We start from the raw sequence: 22106 nt of genomic DNA, 5'->3' as shown, positions 1-22106 counted from the left end.
GTTAATTTCTACCTTGATGGCATTGTGGTCAGAGAAGATACTTTGTATTAGCTCAGTGTTTTGGATCTTGTTGAGGGTTGCTCTGTGACCTAAGATGTGGTCTATTTTGGAGAACATTTCTTGTGCATTGGAAAAGAATGTGTACTTTGTAGCTGTTGGGCGGAGTGTTCTATATATATCTATGAGAACAAGTTGGCTGATGTGTCCTTTAGCTCTTCTGTATCTTTTCTGAATTTTTTCTAGATATTCTATCCTTTACTGAGAGTGGTGTGTTGAAGTCTTCTACTATTATTGTGTAACTGTCAATTTCTCTTTGCAGTGTTGTTAGAGTTTATTTTGCGTATTTTGGAGCCCTGTCATTGGGTGCATAGATGTTTCTTATGGTTATGTCTTCATGATAGATAGTCCCCTTAATCATTGTACAGTGCCCTTGTTTGTCTTTTATGGTAGATTTTGTTTTAAAGTCTATTTTATTTGAGATTAGTATTACCACTCCTGCTCTTTTTTGGTAGCTGTTTGCTTGATATATTTTTTCCATCCTTTGATTTTTAATAAATTTACATCTTTTTTTCTAAAATGTGTCTCTTGTAGACAGCATATTGATGGATCCTGTTTTTTTATCCATTCTGTCACTGTCTGTCTCTTTATGCGTGCATTTAGGCCATTTACATTCAGGGTAATTATTGATAGCTGTAAATTTATTGCTGTCATTTTGTAGTGTTTTTTCTTGTAGTGTTGATGTTTTCTTTGTTCCTCTTACTCTCCTGTGCTGAATTCCTTTTGTTTGTGGATTTTTTTCATTTTTCTTGTTTTTGTAGATTTTGTTTTTACTGACGCTTTATCCTTTTTTTCTCTTTATTTTGATGAGTAGGTTTGTTAACTTTCTTTCTGGTTACCTTGAAATTTACCCTTATCTTCCTAGGTTTGAACCAGTCTATTATTACTTGTTATCAGCTAGCCTTCCTCTCCATTAGAAAGTTGTATATCTACACCATTTATTCCCTCTTTTATTGTTCTGATGTCGTTGTCATTTACAGATTAAACTCTTCTGGTTCTCTGTTGTAATTCTTTTGGTTTTGGATAGTCCTTGAGAGTTCATTTCCTAAGCTGGTATCTGGCTGGTACAATCTTGCGTCCTAGATTCAGACTGTGGTCTGATATTGCTTGTTCACAGACCAAAGGACTCCCTTTAATAATTCTTGTAAGTTTGGTTTGGTTTTTACATAGTCCTTTAATTTCTGTTTATCTGGAAATGACCCAATTTCACCATCATATTTGAATGAGAGTTTTGCAGGATATGTTATTCTTGGCTGGCAATTTTTTTCTTTCAAGGTTTTATATATGTTATCCTATTGCCTTCTTGCCTGCATGGTTTCTGCTGAATAATCCAAGCCTTAGTCTTATTGTTTCTCCTCTGTATGTGACTTTTTGTTTTTCTTGAGCTGCTCTCAGGGTTCTTTGGTTGTCTTTGGTTTTAGTGAGTGTGATTATGATATGCTTTGGTGATTTTCTTTTGGGGTCTATCCTATATGAGGTTCGTTGAGCTTCTTAGATGGTCAGCTTTTCATCTTTCATGATATTGGGGAAGTTTTCTGTCAGCAGTTCTTCAGTGATCCTCTCTGTGTTTTGTGTTTTCTCCCCCGTTCTGGAACTCCGATCACTTGCAGATTTTTGCCTTTGATTGTATCCCACATAATTCTCAGGGTTTCTTCATTTTTCTTCATTCTTTTTTCTGATTTTTTTCCTCCAACAGAGTTGTATCCAAGTGTTTGTCTTTAATTTCAGTGATCCTATCTTCCATCGTTTCAACCCTGCTTCTCAGCCCTTCTATGACACTGTCCATTTCTGATATCTTGTTGTTTATCTTTTGGATTTCTAATTGTTGTTTTTGTATGATTTCTAGTTGTGAATTTATTTTAGCATTTTGTTCCTGTGTTATTTTCTTGAATTCTTCCATTTTTGTCTGTATTTTCCATGAATTTGTCTATTTTTTCCTCATTTTTGTCTGCTTTTTGCTTCAACTCTTGGATAATTCTGAATATTAGAGATTTGAATTCCCTATCAGTTAGGTCTATTGCCTTTTCTTCTACTGGAAGTTCATCTGGTGTTTTATTTTGGACGCCTATTGGAACCATCCTGTCCTGTTTTTGTAAATGTTTTGATATTGTCTGCTGTCTTTGGGGCATTCAGTGGTTATTTTCCTCATTTATTGATTGTAGATTTGTTTGTTTCGTCCTGATTTTTTGTTTTATTTGGTTATGTCTGAGCAGGCAGGCTGTGCATTCTTTGTTGTTTGCTTGTCTGTGGGCATGATACTTTTCACCGCCTTCTCCAATGGGCAGGGTCAGTCACTGAGGTATGGTACAGCAGGGCAGGTCCAAGGCAGGGGAGTTGCTGGGATGGGTTGTTTGTGGCACATACCAGGGCTGACAGTGTGGACTGGGAATCAGTGCAGGGCAGGTTCCAGTAGGCCGTGCCTGTGCTGCTTGGGAGTGTGATGTTCAGCACACGGTGCTGGTAGGCAGGAAGGAAGGGGTAGATTGTGTTGGGTGGAGCTAAGATGGGTATGGGAAAGATGAGAGAGAGGAGACAGGAAAAGGATAGAAAAACATACACACATACAAAAAAGCGTGCTAAGAGAGCTTGTTATTGTAGTGAAGAGATGAGAGACTGAGAAATGGAGGAAAAAGGAAAAAAAAGATAAAAGGGTAAAAGAAAAAAATGAATAAATCAAGAAACTAGAAATGAAGAAAGACAAGAAGGGAATAAGAGAGAGAAGGAAACAAAACAAAGAAACAGAAAAAAACAAAAACAAACAAAAAAATTAAAAAATTTAAAAAACACAAGAAAAAAGAAATGCCCCCATGGATGTCACTGTGCATCTGGGCAGCGTAAGGGACTAGCTTCCAAGCCGCATGGTACTGCCCAGCTATAATGTGTTCCCAATATGAGAAAAGAAAAAGAAAACAAACAAACAAATCCAAACAGAACAAATCAGAGCAAACAAACAAACAAAAACCCCCGGGCTTCCCATCAGTGTGGCGGCATGGGCCAGGAAGCAGTTTCACAGTCAAGCAGTGTTTTGCAGCCTTTCAGGAAGAAGCAAAGATGGTGCACAGAGCCAGGTATTTGAGAGAAAGGAGGGGGAGATGGTGAGAGGTAAGGAAGACATCTAAAGAAGTGGAAAAAAGCAACACAAGCATCCAACAAAAGGCACTCAGGGAGCTGGCCAGTGCGGGTGGGTGGAACCAAGTGACACCGGAGTGAAGCTGGTGCTTCCTGGCTAAGAGACTGGCTGCAGGAAGCAGAGGAGGCTAAGTGGGAGTGAAGAGGGGTGGGTGATGGGAAAACCTATATTGCTGGTTACCAGTTGTTCTGTCTCCTGCTGGAAGCTCCGTGAAGCTGCTTTCTCATACCCTCTGTTCGCCGATCTCTGATAGGAGTCCAAGATGGCAGATCCGTGCTGTGGTAGCTGATAGGGGACCTCTGCATGTATCTCTCCTCACTCTCTGTTCTTGGTCAGTTTCTTATTCCACTTGGTGCTTCCCTGAGTTCTTTATCTCTTCATTGATGCTTAGGGTTTCAAGATTGATGTGTGACTCTGTTTGACTTAGTTTTTCTGATCTTTGCTGCAGAGGGACGGTGTGGTGCTTCTGACTATAGCGCCATGTTGCCCAGAAGTCCCCTCTCTGTGTTTTCTGTTTTCTCCCCCTGTTCTGGATCTCTGATCACTCACAGATTTTTGCTTTTGATTGTATCCCACATAATTCTCAGGATTTCTTCATTTTTCTTTGTTCTTTTTTTCTAATTTTTCCTCAAAGTTCTTGTCTTCAGTTTTGCTGATCCTGTCTTCCATTGTTTCAAACCTCCTGCTCAGCCCTTCTGTGACACTGTTCTTTTCTGAAATCTTGTTTATCTTTTGGATTTCTCATTGTTATTTTTGTATGATTTCTAGTTGTGAATTTATTTTGGCATTCTGTTCCTGTATTATTTTCCTGAATTCTTCCAGTTTTTGGTTGTATTTTCCATGAATTTTTCTGCCTTTTCCATGAATTTATCTTTGTTTTTCCTCATTTTTGCCTGCTTTTTGCTTCAACTCTTGGGTAGCTCTGAATACTACAGATTCGAATTCCCTATCAGGTAGTTCTAGTGCCTTTTCTTCTACTGGAAAGTCATCTGTTGTTTTATTTTGGATGCCTACTGGAACCATCCTGTCCTTTTTTTTATTTAATATTTTGATGTTCTCTGATGTCTTCAGGACATTCAGTAGTTAATTTCTTCGTTTATTTATTGAGGATATGTTTGCTTTGCCCTACTTTTTGTATTATTTTGTTATGTCTGAGCAGGTGAGCTGTGTGTTCTTTGTGGTTTGCTTCTCTGTGGGCATGATACTTTTCACCTCTTTGTCCAATAGGCAGGGTCAGTCACTCAGCTATGGTGCAGCAGGGCAGGTCCAGCTGAATGAGAGGGCCTGGAATGGGTTTCTTTGGCATGTGCTAGGTCTGACGGGGTGAGCTAGGAATCAGTGCAGGGTAGGTTCTGGTAGGCTATTCCTTTGCTGCTTGGAGGTGTGATGTTCAGCACATGGTGCAGATAAGCCAGAAAGAGAGGGGAGGTTGTGATGTATGAAGCTAAGATGAGTATGAGAAAGAAGAGAAAGGAGAGAGAAACAGGAGCCAAAAACAAACAAAGAAACAAACAAAAAAAACCACATACACACACAAAAAAAGACTGCTAAGGGAGCTTGCTGTTGGAGTTGAGAGACAAGAGATCAAGAAATGGAGAAAAACAAAAAGAAAAAAAATAATAATAAAAATTAGAAAAGAAAAGCCCCCAGGGATCCCACCAGTGCAGCTTTCAATACCGGGGAAATGGCTCCTAGGCCCCACAGTATAGCCTGGCTAGAAGGTGCAGAGGTGTCACACAATGCCAGGTATTCAAGAGACAGGAAAAGAAGGTAAGTATAGACAGATGAGAAACTGAGAAATAAAGAGAGAGAAAAAGGAGACAAGAGAGAGAGAGAAAAAAAAGAAATGCCCCCAGGGATCCCACCAGCACAGCTGCACAGACAGGGGAAGTGGCTCCGAAGCTAGGCAGTACAGCATGGCTAGAAGGGGCTCCCAAGCCTCGAAAAGAAAAAGAAAACAAACAAATAAGACAAAACGAACAAAAACAAACCAAAAAAGACCCCCAGGATCCCACCAATGTGGCGACAGGGAACAGAAAAGCAGTTTCCCAGCTGAGCGGTGCTTCACAGCCTTTTAAGAAGAAGCAAAGCTGGCGCATGGAGCCAGGTATTCGAGAGAAAGGAGGGGGAGGTGGTGAAAGGCAGGGAAGAAACCAAAAGAATCGGAAAAAAGCAACACCAGCAACAAACAAATGGCACTGATGGAGCCAGCCAGTGTGAACAGGGCAAATCCAGATGGCACAGGGCTGGAGCCAGTGTCTTCCGGCCATGAGACTGTGGCCAGCAGGAAGCAGTGGAGGCTGAGTTGGTTGAAGAAGGGTGGGAGGTGTAAAGCATATATCACTGGTTACCAGTTGCTCTGTCTCCTCCTGGGAGCTCCATTAAGCTGCTCTCCCGTACTCCCTGTCTGCCGATCTCCAACAGGAGTCCAAGATGGTGAATCCGTGCTGCATTAGCTGATAGGGGACCTCCACACATATCTCTCCTTATTCTCCATTCCCTGTCAATTTCTTATTCCGTTCTGTGCTTGACTGAGTTCTTTATCTCTTCATTAGATGCTTAGGGTTCCAGGATTGATGTTTATCTCTGTTTTACTTAGCTTTTTGGGTCTTTGATGTGGAGGGATGGCATGGAGTTTCTGTCTGTAGCACCATGTTGGCTCCACTTGTGCTTACAAGTTTTAAAAATAAAAGGAACAATAATTTATTATACTGTGCATTTATTACTTGTGCATTTTGTATAAATGAACAAACATTTATTTAAAAATAGGAAATGTGGCTCTGTAAGGTGGTTGAAATAAATCAAGGGTATTGTTGTATACACTGTTCCTCAGTAGATTCAAACAATTCTTCACCTAAAGGGTTCACACGTGGAAAAAATCTTATTGGGGTTATTGTAGTTGTTATGTGCCATTGAGTTGGCTCCAACTCATAGCAACCTTATGTATAACAGAAATGTTGCCTGGTCCTGCAGCATCTTCACAATAGTAGGTATGTTTGAGCCCATTGTTGCAGCCACTCATCTCATTGAGGGTCATCCTGTTTTTTTCTGACCCTTTACTTTACCAAGCATCATGTCCTTCTCCAGGAGCTGGTCCCTCCTGATAATATGTCCAAAGTAAGCGAGACAAAATCTCTCTAGCCTGGCTTCTGAGGAGCATTCCAGCTGTACTTTCTCCAAGACAAATTTGTTCATTCTTCTGGCAGTTCATGGCATATTCAATATTCTTTGCAAACACCATTATTCAAATGCATTGATTCTTCTTCAGTCTTCCTTATTCATTGTCCAGCTTTCTTATGCATGTGAGGTGATTGAAAATACTGTGGCTCAGGCCAGGTACACCTTAGTCATCAAAGTAACATCTTTGCTTTTTAAGATTTTAGAGAGGTTTTTTGCAGCAGATTTGCCTGATGCAGTACGTTGCTTGATATCTTGACTGCTGCTTCCATGAGTATTGCTGTATACACTGTTTCTTGGTAGATTTGAACAATTCTCTAGCTACAGGATTTATGGGTGGTAAAAATAGCATTGGGGTAGGAGACAGAAAACTAGGATTCCATTCCCAACTGTACTATTATAACAATTGTGTGACATGGACAAGCTGCCAATCGTCTCTGAACTTGAATTTTTTCATATATAAAAAAGAAATGTGCCAAATTCCCTATTAATGTTCAGTTCAGTGGAAGTTGGAGTAACTCTTCCCAGTACTCACAGTAATCCCACAACACATATTAAAACAGAATTGCAATCCCTCCCCAACTGCAACTTTCTCTTACTTGGTCTTTTAGAATAGAAGTCAACAAACATTTTCGGAAAAGGACGATATAGTAAATAGTTTGGGCTTTGTGAGCCACACAATCTCTAGTGCGACTACTCAGCTCTGCCACTGTAGCAAAAGTAACCACAGACAATACATAGCTGAATGAGCATGTCTGTGTCCCAATAAAACTTGATTTAGAAAAGCAATTGGTGGGTCAAATTTGGCCCATGGACAGTAGTTTACTGATTCCGGTTCTAGAGCATCACTTTTTGGCATTCAGGGCAGCTTCTCTTCAGCATATACAGGAAAAAGCATATGTTGACAAGAATTAGATAAGCAGGGCACTAGAGAGAAGGAATGGGATGGAATGTAAAAGACCAGAAAGGTGAAGAGGGGAGAGCAAGGGTAGAGAGCCTTGTGATTGAGCCTTGGGAGAGAAAACTCCAGTGACCTCTGCCATAAGGGAGGGACATTGTCAGAGAGGAAAAAGATTAGTTTTGGCATGGAGCCCTGAAATAAGTTTGGAGGTGGGTGATGTGTGTGAGCATGTGCGTGTGTGTATGTGTGTGTGCATCCGCATCTGTGTGCACTACTGAGACAGAGCCATCGCTCTGTAAAGAGGTGGTACGGTGTTTCACTGGGGCCTAGTTTGGTGCTGGGCACTAATTGGAAACTCACCAAATATTTGTGGAAGGAGAGGAGGGAGGGATTATCCCCATTTTATAGATGAAGAAATTCCACTACAGGGCACTGATGCTTTAAGGTTGAAGTAGCCATTGCTCTTTTTCCTAACAAATCTGCAATGACATAGAATTCTGTGAGAAGGATGTTGAATTTCCCACCTGAGAGAATCTTCAGAATGGAGCAGAGGAGTTTCTAGTGTCCTTACAGGTCCAGTCCTCTTCAGAGAAGGAGGAGGGTGTTGGTGGCCTCTGGGTCACCCCTTCAGCCCTGAACTTCTGTGATATGATATGTTGTTGAAAAGGACATCATCACATGGAGATGGGCAGGGGGCCTGCAGTGCTTATACATGGCTGCCGTTTCCATGATTTCAGAATGAAAGACTTTGTGTTTTTCCTCTCATACTGTCTAGCCCCTTATTTTTCCCCTTTTGATTTCTGAGTTCCAATGTGGCAGGTAGGAGTGAGGAAGGGAAAGTTGAGAATAAATTTCCTGCACTTGAGGCAAGAAATCAGATTCTGGGCCTTTCTTTTGAAATGGACTTGCTGACGTCATCTTGAGAGGTGGGCCAGAGTTTAGGGAAGGCAAATTTGGGCTGTTTCTTCAGATAGAACAATATATTTCCTATAGATATCTAAGTGACATTTTTGCTTTTTAAGATTTTAAAGAGATCTTTTGCATCGTGTAGCAGGGGAGTTGGATTTCCAGGGCATCTTAAAAAGTTGGAATGTGATTGATTAAACTGATTAACCAACAAATCTGTAAAATTTCATATAAGTCATGCATTTAATATAGAACTGGATTACAATTTGCAGTCTATTGCACGGATTCATTAATTTTATTTCACAGACTAAAAAGTTTACTATGCAAATGTATGCAAATCATATAGGAAAATAGTGTTCTTAGCCAAGCAGTACCTGTCTTTTTTCTTTTTTTTTTTTTATTTCCTTGGGACTGTGCCACTGGGGTGGAAAGTGAGATAATAAATGCCTTCAATATTTGAAACTGTGCATTGAACAATTTCCTGAAGGATGATTGAGAGGCTTTTGCCTTTCACAAATATTGCAGTGATTGGCACATCTTTTTTCCTCTTTTTCTCACCTAAAACAGAATGAAGAAGATGAGCAACATTTATGAGTCGGCTGCCAATACACTGGGAATCTTTAACAGCCCCTGCCTGACCAAAGTTGAGCTGCGTGTGGCATGCAAAGGAATTTCTGACAGAGATGCCCTCTCCAAACCAGATCCCTGTGTCATCCTCAAAATGCAGTCCCACGGGCAGTGGTTTGAGGTAGGCATGTCCAGTGAAATGGACAGAAGCATGCCTGGATGATTGGTTCAAAAAATGTTTTGACATTTCCTGTCTTTGGTTGGTTTATTTTGATGAGATGGAAAATTCTAGAAATGAATATGATCATGTTTCTGCTTATTTCACAATGTTTTGATGTGGCTATTTTGATGCTGTGGATATTTTCACATTCACCCTTAATTTGAAACCATAAAACTTTTTACTTACCAAGAAATATTTACAACATACTCTTTGTCGCATCCTCTCCTTGAATCTGTCCCTGTCTCTGAGCTTTGCCCCATACCTCACTGCCACAGCACCAAAAATGACATGAGTGTGTGAGGCCTTGGGTCGTTGGGGATAGGCTGGGCTGGAGTCAGGAAGCTGATGTTCCAAAAATTGGTTCCAGGGATAATTGTGGTCAAGGCAGATTCATAAGAGTAGATTAGACAACTAGAAGTCTGGGAATCATAGCTCCAAGGGAGCAAGTATTTGACAATTGGGATAGAGATGACTACTCAGATGGAATGAGCTCAGTGGATGGGTGTCCTTTCCATAATTTCCTGGGTTAGGTGAGGGAACCAGGAGGATTGGAATGAGTAAGTCATTCCATGGGGTCCCTGGCTCCTAGGCCGCAGTTGAGACTAAGTTCCAGTCTTGGGAACTGGGCTGGGGTACTTACTATGTAGGGTGTTTGGCCAGAACTGAGGAGTAGGGACCAAGACTGGAAGCCAGTCCTCTGACCAAGCCTAAAATAGGATAGTGCAAGGGGAGCTGACTCAGGATGAATGATGTGTCTATGGAGAAACGTGGGTTCTATGGAGAGTTGTTCCAACGGTGATGGAACCCAGTCTCCAGGACTGAAGGAGTGATGTCATTCCAATCCCCATGGGTTAATGGGGGTGAGCTGGATGTGCTACCTCAGCCCAGGTTGGTTGGGGAGTGAAGAAAGATGAACCCTGCTAATGGAAATCATCAGTAGATTCAGCAGTAGGGAGATTGAGGTGGCAGAAGTGGGAAAAAGGAGTACCAGTCTGCAGTTTTAATTGGCTTTAGAGGTAGTCAAACCATATTCAGACATCCCCAAAAAGCATGTGTAGAATGTCCACTCTACGTGTGTGCTAACACATACTCCTTGCTATGCTTGGGTGTGGCGGCTGACTGGGCAGTGGTGGAAATGGAATGGTATTGTGTTTCTCCAAAGAGAAGCAAACTCCAGATTGTCAAGAGTTGACTTGATGTTTTTTTCAAGTTTGTTCTAGGAAGGATTTGTTCTTTTTTTGTGTCTGTTAAACTCTAACCTATCATGGGCCCAGTGGAGAGAAGCTCTAGGAAGAGTGGTGAAGCTCTTTGTCTGTTTGTATCAACTGTACTACATTTGACCTGATGTTTCTGACTAGTGCTCACTGTAGCAGTGGTAGCTTCTGGGAAGGGCTCCCAGGGGCCACTTTACACATTTATTTTTGGAATCAGAACTTAAAATAATATTAGCTAAACATTATTGGGTGCTTATCAAGTGTCAGGCACTGTTCTAAGTGCCTTATGTAAAATAATTTAGTCCTCACAACAATCCTGTGGTATATTATCCTCATCTTACAGATGAGGAAAATGAGGCACAGAAAGGTTAAGTAATTTGCACAAGATCATTCATCTTGTCAGTGGAAACTTTAAGATAAACCCAGGCAGTCAAACTCCAGGGCCTAAGCTCTTTGTTGCTATTTAATACTTACAGTGGACACCAATGTTAGTCTTTGGTGGTTTGTGCAACAGTGTTGTGGGATGGATTCTGCACTTGGATTTTGTTTATTTCTGCTTTGAAGCAAATTGAATTAGGATTGGGTTTTAGTCCTTGTAGTTGTTTCTGTTTTTTTTTTTTGTTTTTTTTTTCTTTTGCTTCTAAGAACCTGGTTTAAGTAAGCAATGTTTTTAAAGATCTTGTCTTGGTGAAGGGTGGAATAGGGAGAAACAAATGGTACAGCTGAAGATGTAGTTTTTACCCTTCCTAACGGAACCAAGAACTCAGTGAAATTTGGATACTATGATTGAAGACGGCAAGAGTAGACTACTACTTGCTTTGAGTCCTCTGGAACAAACTCTTCAAGGTTTCAATACTTCTCCTATCTGTCTACCAATAGCTAGAAGGTGGTGATCCACTCCACAGTAGAAAGAAGGCTCAAAGGACTTGAGAGGCAGCATGTTTACTGATATGTATATATGTGACATCAGCAACTTCTCTGAAAGGAAGTTTGATAGATGTTGACAAGCAGATGAGATTCAAATGAGAAGGCAACTTGCATAGGGGAATGACAGACAGATGGGCAGATTTAGGAATCTTAATTTAACTTCAGGTGTAACCAGGGCTTAAATTGTAAATGTAAAACAGCATTTGCAGCTAGCTTAATGTGTGGAGGGAGTCCTGATAGCACAGCGGCTAAAACACTCAGCTGCCAACTGAAAGGTCTGCAGTTTAAACCCACCAGCCACTCCTTGGGAGAAAGAGGTGGCAGTCGGCTTCCATAAAGATTTACAGCCTTGGAAACCCTACAGGGCAATTCCACTCTTTCCTATAGGGTCACTATGAGTAGGAATCTACGGCAATGGGTTTGGGGGTTAATGTGTGAAGTCTTTTTTTCCTTCTAAATAATTGACTTTTTTAGTGGGATTTTTTGTTTGTTTATCTAACAAGACATCAATGGAAAGCCTATGTTAGAAAAAAGTCACTCTAAAAATTAAAGAAAAAAATTCATCTTTTTTACATAATTTATTATTTGTATATATTCTTTGTCAGTCTTTTCTTTCTAGTGACATATGTTTATATGATTCTGGTTATGCATGTAAAAATTTCTGTCCTTATGTTATTACCTAGTAGTGTATATATTTCCATATTGCTACAATGCTCATCATTATAATTTTAAAGGCAACATACTATCCCATCAAATGGATTTATATAACCATTTCTCTATTTTTTTCTCTTGGAAGTAGCTTCCAAAAATACTCTATTTTAAATAACATTGGAATGAACATCTCTATGCCTAAGGCTTACCCTCTTTTTTTTTTTTTTTTTGAATGAGTTACTAGTAGAGATTCTGTCAAAATGGAACTAGTGGGATAGGGCATACTTGAAGATTTTAATGCATATTGCCAAATTGCTTTTTCAAACTGCCCTGTTGTTGTTAGGTGCCATCGAGTTGGTTCCGACCCATAGCGACCCCGTGTACAACAGAATGAAACACTGCCTGGTCCTGCACCATCCTCACAATCATTGCTATGTTTGAGCTCATTGTTGTAGCCACTGTGTCAGTCCATCTGGGTAAGGGTCTTCTTTTTTCACTAATTTATCACAGTGTTACTCAAAGTGTGATCTGCACACGATTACCAGTCCAAAAATAAGTACAAACAAGATATGGAACTTATGTCATAGTATAAATAAAATCACTGCTTCCATCCTCTAGAAAGTCTTACTCTTCGAAAACAATGTCAGCTAAACTAAACAGCATGCTTACTGATACACCCGGTTTACCATCTGGCACTTTGAGAACTACTCCAATAATTTTTACACTCTTACCAGTACATATTCGTGATACAGCAGGAAAACAGAACTCATGCCAGGTAGGTAATAGAAAGAATTTAATTCAGGGAACTAGTAACAAAGGTGTTGGAAATGCTGAAAATCTAAACAGCTAAAAAGCTGTGAGGGAACCCAGAGATTAACAACAGCAGGAAGCTGTTGCTTTGCTTAGGGCTGGAGCCAGCTTGTACATGTTTCTGGCCACTGATGGTTAGACATTCTGAAATCTTACAAGTCAAAAATGGTCAGGGTGGCTTGAAGCCTAAGAGCTGGGCCACCTAGCAGAAGCTGGATCTATGGAGAGTGGGCCTATCTGATGGGAGCCAGAAAGATAGAGGAGATTCAGATAGTGCTGGAGATGCTGCCTGAAAGGGGGGCGGGTGGAGGTACCCTGGCATCTCCCTTCCCGTTGCTCTCCAGTCTCTCACCAGTGCCTTGCATTGAGACAAACTCTTCAAGCCTTCAGTACCTCTCCCATCTGTTTACAAATAATAGAAGGCTATTGTCATGGATTGAATTATGTCCCCCCAAAAATGTGTGTATCAGTTTGGCTGGGCCATGATTCCTGGTATTGTGTGATTTTCCTATATGTTGTAAATCCTGCCTCTATGATGTTAATGAAGGAGGTTGGGTGGCAGTTGTGTTAATAAGGCAGGACTCAATCTACAGGATTGGACTGTGTCCTGAGGCAATGTCTTGAGATAGAAAAGTCAGAAGTGAGCAGTGAGACAGGGGGACCTCATACCATCAAGAAAGCAGTGAAGGAAGCAGAGTGTGTCCTTTGGACTGGGGTCCCTGCGCAGAGAAGCTCCTAGTCCAGGGGAACACTGAAGAGAAGAAGGCCGACAGAGAGAAAAAGCCTTCCCCTGGAGCTGACGCCCTGAATTTGGACTTTTAGCCTACTTTAACTGTGAGGAAATAAACTTCTCTTGGTTAAAACCATCCACCTGTGGCGTTTCTGTTATAGCAGCACTAGATATGGTCCACCACACAGTAGAAATAAGAGTGTAGAATCCATTCGAGATCAAAGAAGTAAATGGGTGCACATGAACCTAACAACTCACAGTAACTTGGAGAATCATCCATCCACTCCTCAGGTAGTGCACGCTTATTTACTACCGATGCCTACTTTTTGGTGCAAGTTCAGTGAGTGGCCTCTACCTCCCTCACACCTATGCTGGACCCCTAGAAGTTAGAAACACTTTGCAGTCTACTTAAACCATGTAGCTACCAAAGACATTCGACTGTGTGGATCATAGCAAATTGTGGATAACATTACGAAGAATGAGAATTCCAGAACACTTAATTGTGCGCATATGGTACCTATACATAGACCAAGAGGCAGTCGTTTGAACAAAACAAGGGGATAGTGCATGGTTTAAAATCAGGAAAGGTGTGAGTCAGGGTTGTATTCTTTCACCATACTTATTCAATTTGTAAGCTAAGCAAATAATCTGAGAAGCTGGACTATATGAAGACGAATGTGGCATGAGGACTGGAGGAAGACTCATTAACAACCTGCGATATGCAGATGACACAAGCTTGCTTGCTGAAAGCGAAGAGGACTTGCACTTACTGATGAAGATCAAAGACCACAGCCTTCAGTATGAGTTACACCTTAACATAAAACAAAAATCCTCACAACTGGACCAATAAGCAACATCATGATAAATGGAGAAAAATTGAAGTTGTTGAGGATTTCATTTTACTTGGATCCACAATCAATGCCCCTGGAAGCAGCAGTCAAGAAATCAAAAGACGGATTGCATTAGTCAAATCTGATGCAAAAGACCCCTTGCAAGTGCTAAAAAACAAAGATGTCACTTTAAGTACTAAGGTGTGCCTTACCCAAGCCATGGTGTTTTCAGTCACCTCATATGTATGCAAAAGCTGGACAATGAATAAAGAAGTTCGGAGAAGAATTGATGCCTTTGAATTGTGGTATTGGCGAAGAACGTTGAATGTACCATGGACTGCAAAAAGAATGAACAAATCTGTTTTGGAAGAAGTACAACCAGAATACTCCTTGGAAGCAAAGATGGCAAGACTTACATCTCATTTACTTTGAACATGTTATCAGGAGGGACTGGTACCTGGAGAAGGACATCATGCTAGGTAAAGTAGAGGGTCAGTAAAAAAGAGGAAGACCAGCAACAAGATGGATTGACACAGTGGCTGCGACAGTGGGCTCAAGCATAACAACGATTGTGAGGATGGCACCAGACTGGGCAGTATTTTGTTCTGTTGTACATAGGGTCGCTATGAGTGGGAACTGACTCGACAGCACCTAATAATATATAACAATCATTACTGCTTTTTATGTTTAGTGAAGACAAGCAAACATTAGCAGTGCACAGGAGCAGCAGTATTTATCGATGTGTGAATTTTCTTGTATACGCCCCTAGAAACTGTCTGGATTTACGGAGACATTCATATTTACAGAATCACAGAATTGAGAGAAAACCTCAATTTTTCATAAGAGAATTCATGATGGCTGTGTCAGTTCCTTGGGTCTCTTCCTTATGGGGAATCTAGTAATTGGCTAAGTGGAGGAAAAAATAACAAACCGAGAGGCTAAACTGATCTGCATAATAAAAAGATTATGGAGGGGTGTCAGGGTGACAGAGAGGAAAGCAGGTGAGCTTATCGTTCAGAGGACTTTTAAAATTTGACAAAAGAGAGCCTCTGTCTAGATCAGCATCATCCAGTAGAACTTCCTGTGGTAATGGAAATGTTCCGTGTCCATGCCGTTCAGTAAGGAAGCCACTAGCCCTTTGTGGCTTTTGAGCACTTGAAAGATGATCAGTATGGCTGAGAAAATGAAATTTTCAGTTATTTAATTTAAATTAAATGCAAATAGCTAGCATGGTTCTAGAACATCTTTGGTGGGCTAGATAATTTGGTTGGAGGGAGGAGGAGAGGAAAGAGGATTTGTAAAAATGTTACCGTGGACTATTAATTTTCCAGCTTAAATTTTTGGGAGGAGTTTGTAACTAGAGATTGACATTTCTTTTTTATTACTTGCGATTGCTGGACTGTGCTTTTTGTAATGAAATTCCATCAGAGAAAGGGCCCTGTGATGCCCTGGTTTACAGTTCAGGTTACCACTACAATAAATAGATCTACCTTCAGGTGGGCTTCCCAGAGGACGAGGAAGTGCTTCCTCTTTTGATTAGCTATAGCCCGTTAGCAATGGAAGAGAACATTTGAGCTCTAAAATGTATCATAAAAATGTAGGCCTGCTTTTTAGACTTAAAAAGACCTACAATCTGACTTTTTTATGGGTCAATGAGAATGAGTCAGTATGTCTTTGGAATATTAGAAATCAATCGTTCTGAAATGCACAGTGGACTGTTGCACTTGGCAGACCAGCCATGTTTGGGATATATAGCTGAGGACTGAGAGACACAGCTGTGCTTTGTTTCCTGCCAGAATAACCCCTGCCTCGGGATTGGCTAGACATGGGATGATGTTTACTGAGTGATGTTTATGTTCAGTAAATGTTTAGTAATGGCCATGATTATAACTGACAAAATGGAGGGAAAAGAAAACTTGCTACTTGGAAATGCATTCCAGAACTGAGAGTTTCAGACCTACTCTTTAATTTCCCTTTTTAAAATCTCCCCTGCATTCACTCCTGGCCATATAATAGTGACAGCGTATGGTGACAGTTCAGTGTTTTAGGAAGTATTTCATCTTCCAATGAAGAGTGGAAATTATTTTGCCTTCCACTAATGTGTTCGCTAACTCCTGGAACTAAATAAACATCATATCCAAGTTGGATAATGAGCACTTCTCAGGGATTCAAAAGGCAGGGACCCTGGTGAACTAAAGACTTTCATTCAGTTCCCTGGAGCATAAGTTCTGTTCCCTGGGCGTGGCTGGATGTTCTCCGTGAAGCAGGGCCAAGTTTATGATACTGTGGCCTTTGGCTGAGATTCTGTGAATGGCAGAGTACTTATCCTCATTGGATGTGTGCATTTCTTGCTATAAATTGACCTCTGAGCACTGATTTTTGCTCTGTCCCAAAGGTTCTGGTAGGATATGTTTTCATTCTCATTCGATTCTGTGAATTTCTTTATTCCATCCTTAATTTCTTCTATAACCCAGTAGTTTTTGAGCAAGGTGTTGTTCAGTTTCCGTGTGTTTGATTTTTTTCCCCTTGCTTTTTCTGTTATTGATTTCTACTTTTATGACTTTACAGTCAGAAAAGATGCTCTGTAGTATTTCAATGCTTTGGACTCTGCTAAGGCTTGCTTTATGGCATTATATGTGGTCTATTCTGGAGAATGTTCTATGTGCATTGGAAAAGAAAGTATACCTGGCTGCTGTTGGGTGGAGTGTTCTGTGTCTATGAGGTCAAGTTGGTTGATTGTGACATTTAGATCTTCCGTGTCTTTATTGAACTTCTTTCTGGATGTTCTGTCCTTCACTGAAAGCAGTGTGTTAAAGTCTCCTACTATTATTGTAGAGCTGTCTCTCTCTCTTTTCAATGCTGTTTGTCATGGATTGAATTATGTCCCCCCAAAAATGTGTGTATCAGTTTGGCTGGGCCATGATTCCCACTATTGTGTGGTTGTCTCCCATTTTGTGATTGTAATTTTATGTTAAAGAGGATTAGGGTGAGGTTGTAACACCCTTACTAAGGTCACATCCCTGATCCAATATAAAGGGAGTTTCCCTGAGGTGTGGCCTGCACCACCTTTTATCTTACAAGAGATAAAAAGGAAAGGGAAGCAAGCATAGAGGGAGACCTCATACCACCAGGAAAGAAGTGCTGGGAGGAGAGTGCATCTTTTGGATCCAGAATCCCCACATGGAGAAACTCCTAGTCCAGGGGATGATTGATGAGAAGGCCAACAGAGAGAGAAAGCCTTCCCCTGGAGCTGACGCCCTGAATTTGGACTTTTAGCTTACTTTACTGTGAAGAAGTAAATTTCTCTTTGTTAAAGCCATCCACTCTTGGTATTTCTGTTACAGCAGCACTAGATAACTGTTAAAGTTTATCTTATATACTTTGGAGCTCTGTCGTTGGGTGTGTAAATATTTATTATGGTTATGTCCTTCTGGTGTTATTGATGCTTTAATCTTATAGTATTCTTCCTTATCCTTTGCGGTGGATTTTACTTTAAAGTCTATTTTGTCAGAGATTGATATTGCCACTCCTGCTCTTTTTTGAGTGTTGTTTGCTTGATATACTTTTTTCCATCCTTTGAGTTTTAGTTTGTATCTTTAAGTCTAAGGTGTGTCTCTTGTAGGCAGCATATAGACACATAGTGTTTTTTTAATCCATTCTGCCACTCTCTGTCTCTTTACTGGTGCATTTAGTCCATTTATATTCAGCATAAGTATTGATAGGTATGAGTTTAGTGCTGTTATTTTGCTGTGTTTTTTTTTTTTGTGTGTGTTGTTGACAGTTTCTTTGTTCCACTTAATTTTCTGTCCTGAGTCGTTTTTCTTTATGTATTTTCTTTTCATCTTTTTCGTTGTTGTTGATTTTGTATTTGCTGAGTCTTTATGTTTTTCTTGTTTTTTATTTTGATGTGTAGGATTGTTAGTTTGCTTTGTGGTTACCTTAATATTTACTCCTATTTTTCTAAGTTTAAACCAGTCTTTTATTTCTTTATATTGCTTTGACTTCCTCTCCATATGAAAGATCTATGACTACATTTTTTAGTCCCTCTATTTTGTTTTAATGTTGTCATCTTTTACATTATGATGTCTCTTTTTCACTATTTACAGTGTTTTAGCTTTGATTTATTTTTGTGACTTCCCTATCTGTGTTGATATGTGGTTGTTGTGTCCTATGTTCTAGTCTTGGGTTGTTAGCTGATGTTACTGATTTTCTAACCAGAGGACTCCCTTTAGTATTTCTTGTAATTTTCGTTTGGTTTTTGCAAATTCCCTAAACTTCTGTTTATCTGGAAATCCCCTAATTTCACCATCATATTTGAGAGACAGTTTTGCTGGATATATAATTCTTGACTGGCAATTTTTTTCCTTCAAGGCTTTATAATACGTCATCCCATTGCCTTCTTGCCTGCATGGTTTCTGCTGAGAAGTCCGAGCTTATTCTTATTGGCTCTCCTTTGTAGATGACTTTGTTTATCCCTAGCCACTGTTAAAAGTCTCTCTTTATCTTTGGGTTTTGGCATGTTTGATTATGATATGTCTTGGTGACTTTCTTTTGGGCTCTACCTTATGTGGGGTTCAATGAGCATCTTGGATAGATATCTTGTCATCTTTCACGATATCAGGGAAGTTTTCCGCCCACAAATCTTCAACAATTCTCTCCGTATTTTCTGTTGTCTCTCCCTGTTCTGGTACTCCAATCACTCATAGATTATCCCTCTTGATAGAGTCCCACATATAATTGTTAGGATTTCTTCATTTTTTAAAACTTTTTATCTGATTTTTCCTCAAATAAGTTGGTGTCAAGTGCTTTATCTTCAATCTCACTAATTCTGACTTCCATTGCCTCAATTCTGCTCCTATGACTTTCTATTGAGTTGTCTAATTCTGAAATTTTATTGTTAATCTTCTGGATTTCTGTTTGCTGTCTCTCTGTGGATTCTTGCAGCCTGTTAAATTTGTCATTATGCTCTTGAATAACCTTCTTAAGATCCTCTATTGCTTTGTCTGTGTGTTCCTTGGCTTGTTCTGCATTTTGAATGATCTCCTTTCTGATACTCAAAGAGTTATGTATTTTAATCTTCTGTATTGTATCTCTGGTAATTCCAATAGGTTCTCTTCCTCTGGAAGATTTCTTGATTGTTTTGGGGTTTGCTGAAGCCATCATGGTCTGCCTCTTTCTGTGATTTGATATTGATGGTTGTCTCCAAGCCATCACTAAGTTATTATATTTATTTATTTTATGTTTGCTTACTGTGTCCTAGCTTCTCGTTTTGTTTCGTTTTGGTATGCCCAAGTAGGCTGCTCATGTGAGCTAGTTTGATTATTGGCACCTTTGAAGCTCTAACATCCTGTCACCAGGTGGTTAGATCTGTTACTAGGTATATGAGCCCAAGAATGTGTTTACTTTTCTTGTATGGATTCAACTCAGGTGTCCAGGTACTCAGTAACCAAGTGTGTGGTGCAGGCTCTAACCTACAGTCCTAGATGAGCAGGGGTGATTGGAGTAGGAACAGGTATTTGGCTGCAGTAGGGGGTCATGAACCGAGCAAGGAAGGGAACTGATGGCTGCTCCTGAGTGTCTGGGAGGAAAGTGTGTCCCTGTTCCCTAGAGTGTGTAAGTGGGTAGGTTTTGCAGCTGGACTATGGGTACCCAATGCTGTTGGCTGTAAGGACTGGGAGGCACCATTTATTCTTGGACTCCTGTTGCAGGTGGCAAGGTGGTGTGGGTGGAGCCACCAGTCCTCAGGCCCATGATGTGGGTAGGTGAGGACCCTGCTTAATGTACAGAGTGGTGTCAAATGTCACGAATCAGCCACTCCACCATATAGCTGATACAGTTGAAGTTAGGCTTCAGGTGTATACCCTGTTGTATTGTGCTAATGAGGGCCTATGCTGTTGAAATGGGCCCACACAGATCTATGCAGGGGTGAAAGGCATTCAAAGTCTGTGGACCCCTTGTGCCTGTGCCTAGGCAAAGGAGCTGTGCCTGCCCTGAGTTCCCAGCTTAGCGGAGCTGGCAGATTATTTTTTTCCCCGTTTGTTAATTCTCCCCCCTCCAAGGCCGGGAGAATGGCTCAGAGTGCATGATGTATCCTACTTCCAGCCCAGGGGATGCGGCAATCACTGAAGCCGGCCCAGGACCTGGTGCAGAGTGGGGAGGAGGGCAATAAATGTGAGAGATGTTCTTCCCAAATGGGATGTTTTTTATTCCATGCAGTGGGTTAAATGCATATACTTACCTTTTGCTGATTGCAACTTTTCACTGGTTCTGGAGGCTTGAGTGGACTCTCCACCACTTCGTCTCTCCTGATGTGGAAAACGCATCACAAAGGTCACTGCTTGCCTCGTCACGCACACCAGCTGATCCAGCCTGCAGGGTGCTGGTTCCCACCTGGTCAGGTCTGGTAACTCTCCCTCCTCCTGCCACTCAGTCTGATTCCTGAACTTTGCCTTTGATGTTCAGGGCTCCTAGATAGTCATATATAATCAGTTCACTTGTTTTTTCCGGTCTTTGTTGTAAGAGGGACCACAGGAAGCATCTGACTACTCTGCCATCTTGGCCCCACCTCCAATACTTATCCTCATTGGAAAAACGCAAATTAGTCCCTAATCTTCTCCAATCACCTTAATTCCATGTTTCCATTCAATTTTCGTACACAATTATTGAACTCCTTTATAGGACATTCTAAGTAATTCTGAGAACTCATTGCTTTTGGATCAATTCCATATGAAAACATGTCATGACGAACCATGTGCTTTGGTGGATTTTTGGTAATAATGATAATAATTGTGAGTAATAATTAGTGTGTTTATGTCTAACATGTCACTTATCAGTGGGTTCTAATAATACAAGTTTATTATTATTTATAATAACGTATCCATATTGCACTTTATATTCACAAAGCTATGTATTAGTCTACTTACATTGTTTCATTGGCTTCTCAAAACAGCCTCATGAAAAGGCAGACAGACAATGAAATTACCCCTAGCATGTATTGGACATCAGGAAAAAGACATGCTTCATATCCTCAAAGACCTCAGAGTCTAGTAGAAGAACTCTCTCCTTCTCAAGACTTAAGAGGACCTGAAGTTCAGACAGTCAAGTGACCTTGAGAAAGAGGGCTCAAAATAAGCAATGACTTAAATCTTATTTCTTTCTTATATATATGGTGGGTAGACCATCTCAAGGGTGCCTAGGCTGCCTTTATGGGGTGTGGAACTAAAATCATCATTCTTCCATCTCTCCATTATTCTCCATTTTCTTTCCTACCCTCCGCCCCCATCTACCCAGATGTGGGGTCTCATTGGGTTGCCATATGATCTAACATCCCTGCTAGCAACACAGGAGGAGAAAAGTTGGTCCATGGCAATGGACTTGCTGTGGAATTTTGCAACAGTTCCTTCTCGGCTAGAGGGCTTATGGGACAGTCCTGTAGAACAAGTCTCTTTCATACTTTGGACAGCAGTGGGCCATCATCCTTTTGTGTATTGAGCAGAGAGCGTGGAGCCCAAATATCAGTTTCACCTATACCTGAGATAATCGATTTTTTATTGCTCTAAAGCCTAGAATTTTAATGAAAATGTACCAAGCAATATGAACATTTCGGTGATGACTTCTTAAAATAAAAATAGCCATAAACTAAAACCAAACCAAACCCAGTGCCTTCGTACTAATGGACCACAGCTGCCAAGGCCTCCACCAGACTGAGTCCAGTGCAGCTAGATGGTGCCTGGCTGCCACCACTGACTGCTCTGACCAGGATCACAGCAGAGGGTTCTGGACAGAGCTGGAGAAGGATGTAGAACAAAATTCTAACTCACGAAGAAAGGACCAGATTTACTGGCCTAAAGGAGACTGGAGAAGCCCCGAGAGTATGGCCCCCAGACACCCTTTTAGCTCAGTGGTGAAGTCATCTCCGAGGTTCACCGTTCAGCCTGGGAGTGGACAGCCTCATAAAACCAAATGGGATTGATGAGGTACAGCAGT

The 22106-nt window shown here is 40.8% G+C and overlaps 1 protein-coding gene across 3 annotated transcripts in view; it reads left to right on the top strand.

The window, feature by feature from the left end:
- CPNE4 (copine 4) overlaps positions 1-22106 on the top strand; it is a 669181-nt gene that overhangs the window by 158286 nt on the left and 488789 nt on the right. For all 3 annotated transcript variants that reach the window (XM_004381399.2, XM_004381400.2, XM_004381401.1), the window contains one exon: positions 8739-8919. In XM_004381399.2, coding sequence (XP_004381456.1) covers positions 8739-8919 — 181 coding nt within the window. The remainder of the gene's footprint in view (positions 1-8738; positions 8920-22106) is intronic.

The sequence above is a fragment of the Trichechus manatus genome, unplaced genomic scaffold, assembly GCF_000243295.1.
Source record: "Trichechus manatus latirostris isolate Lorelei unplaced genomic scaffold, TriManLat1.0 scaffold00084, whole genome shotgun sequence".
Classification (NCBI taxonomy): domain Eukaryota; kingdom Metazoa; phylum Chordata; class Mammalia; order Sirenia; family Trichechidae; genus Trichechus; species Trichechus manatus.
Note: the sequence above shows the minus strand (reverse complement) of the source record. Positions and strands in the feature narration are given on the sequence as shown.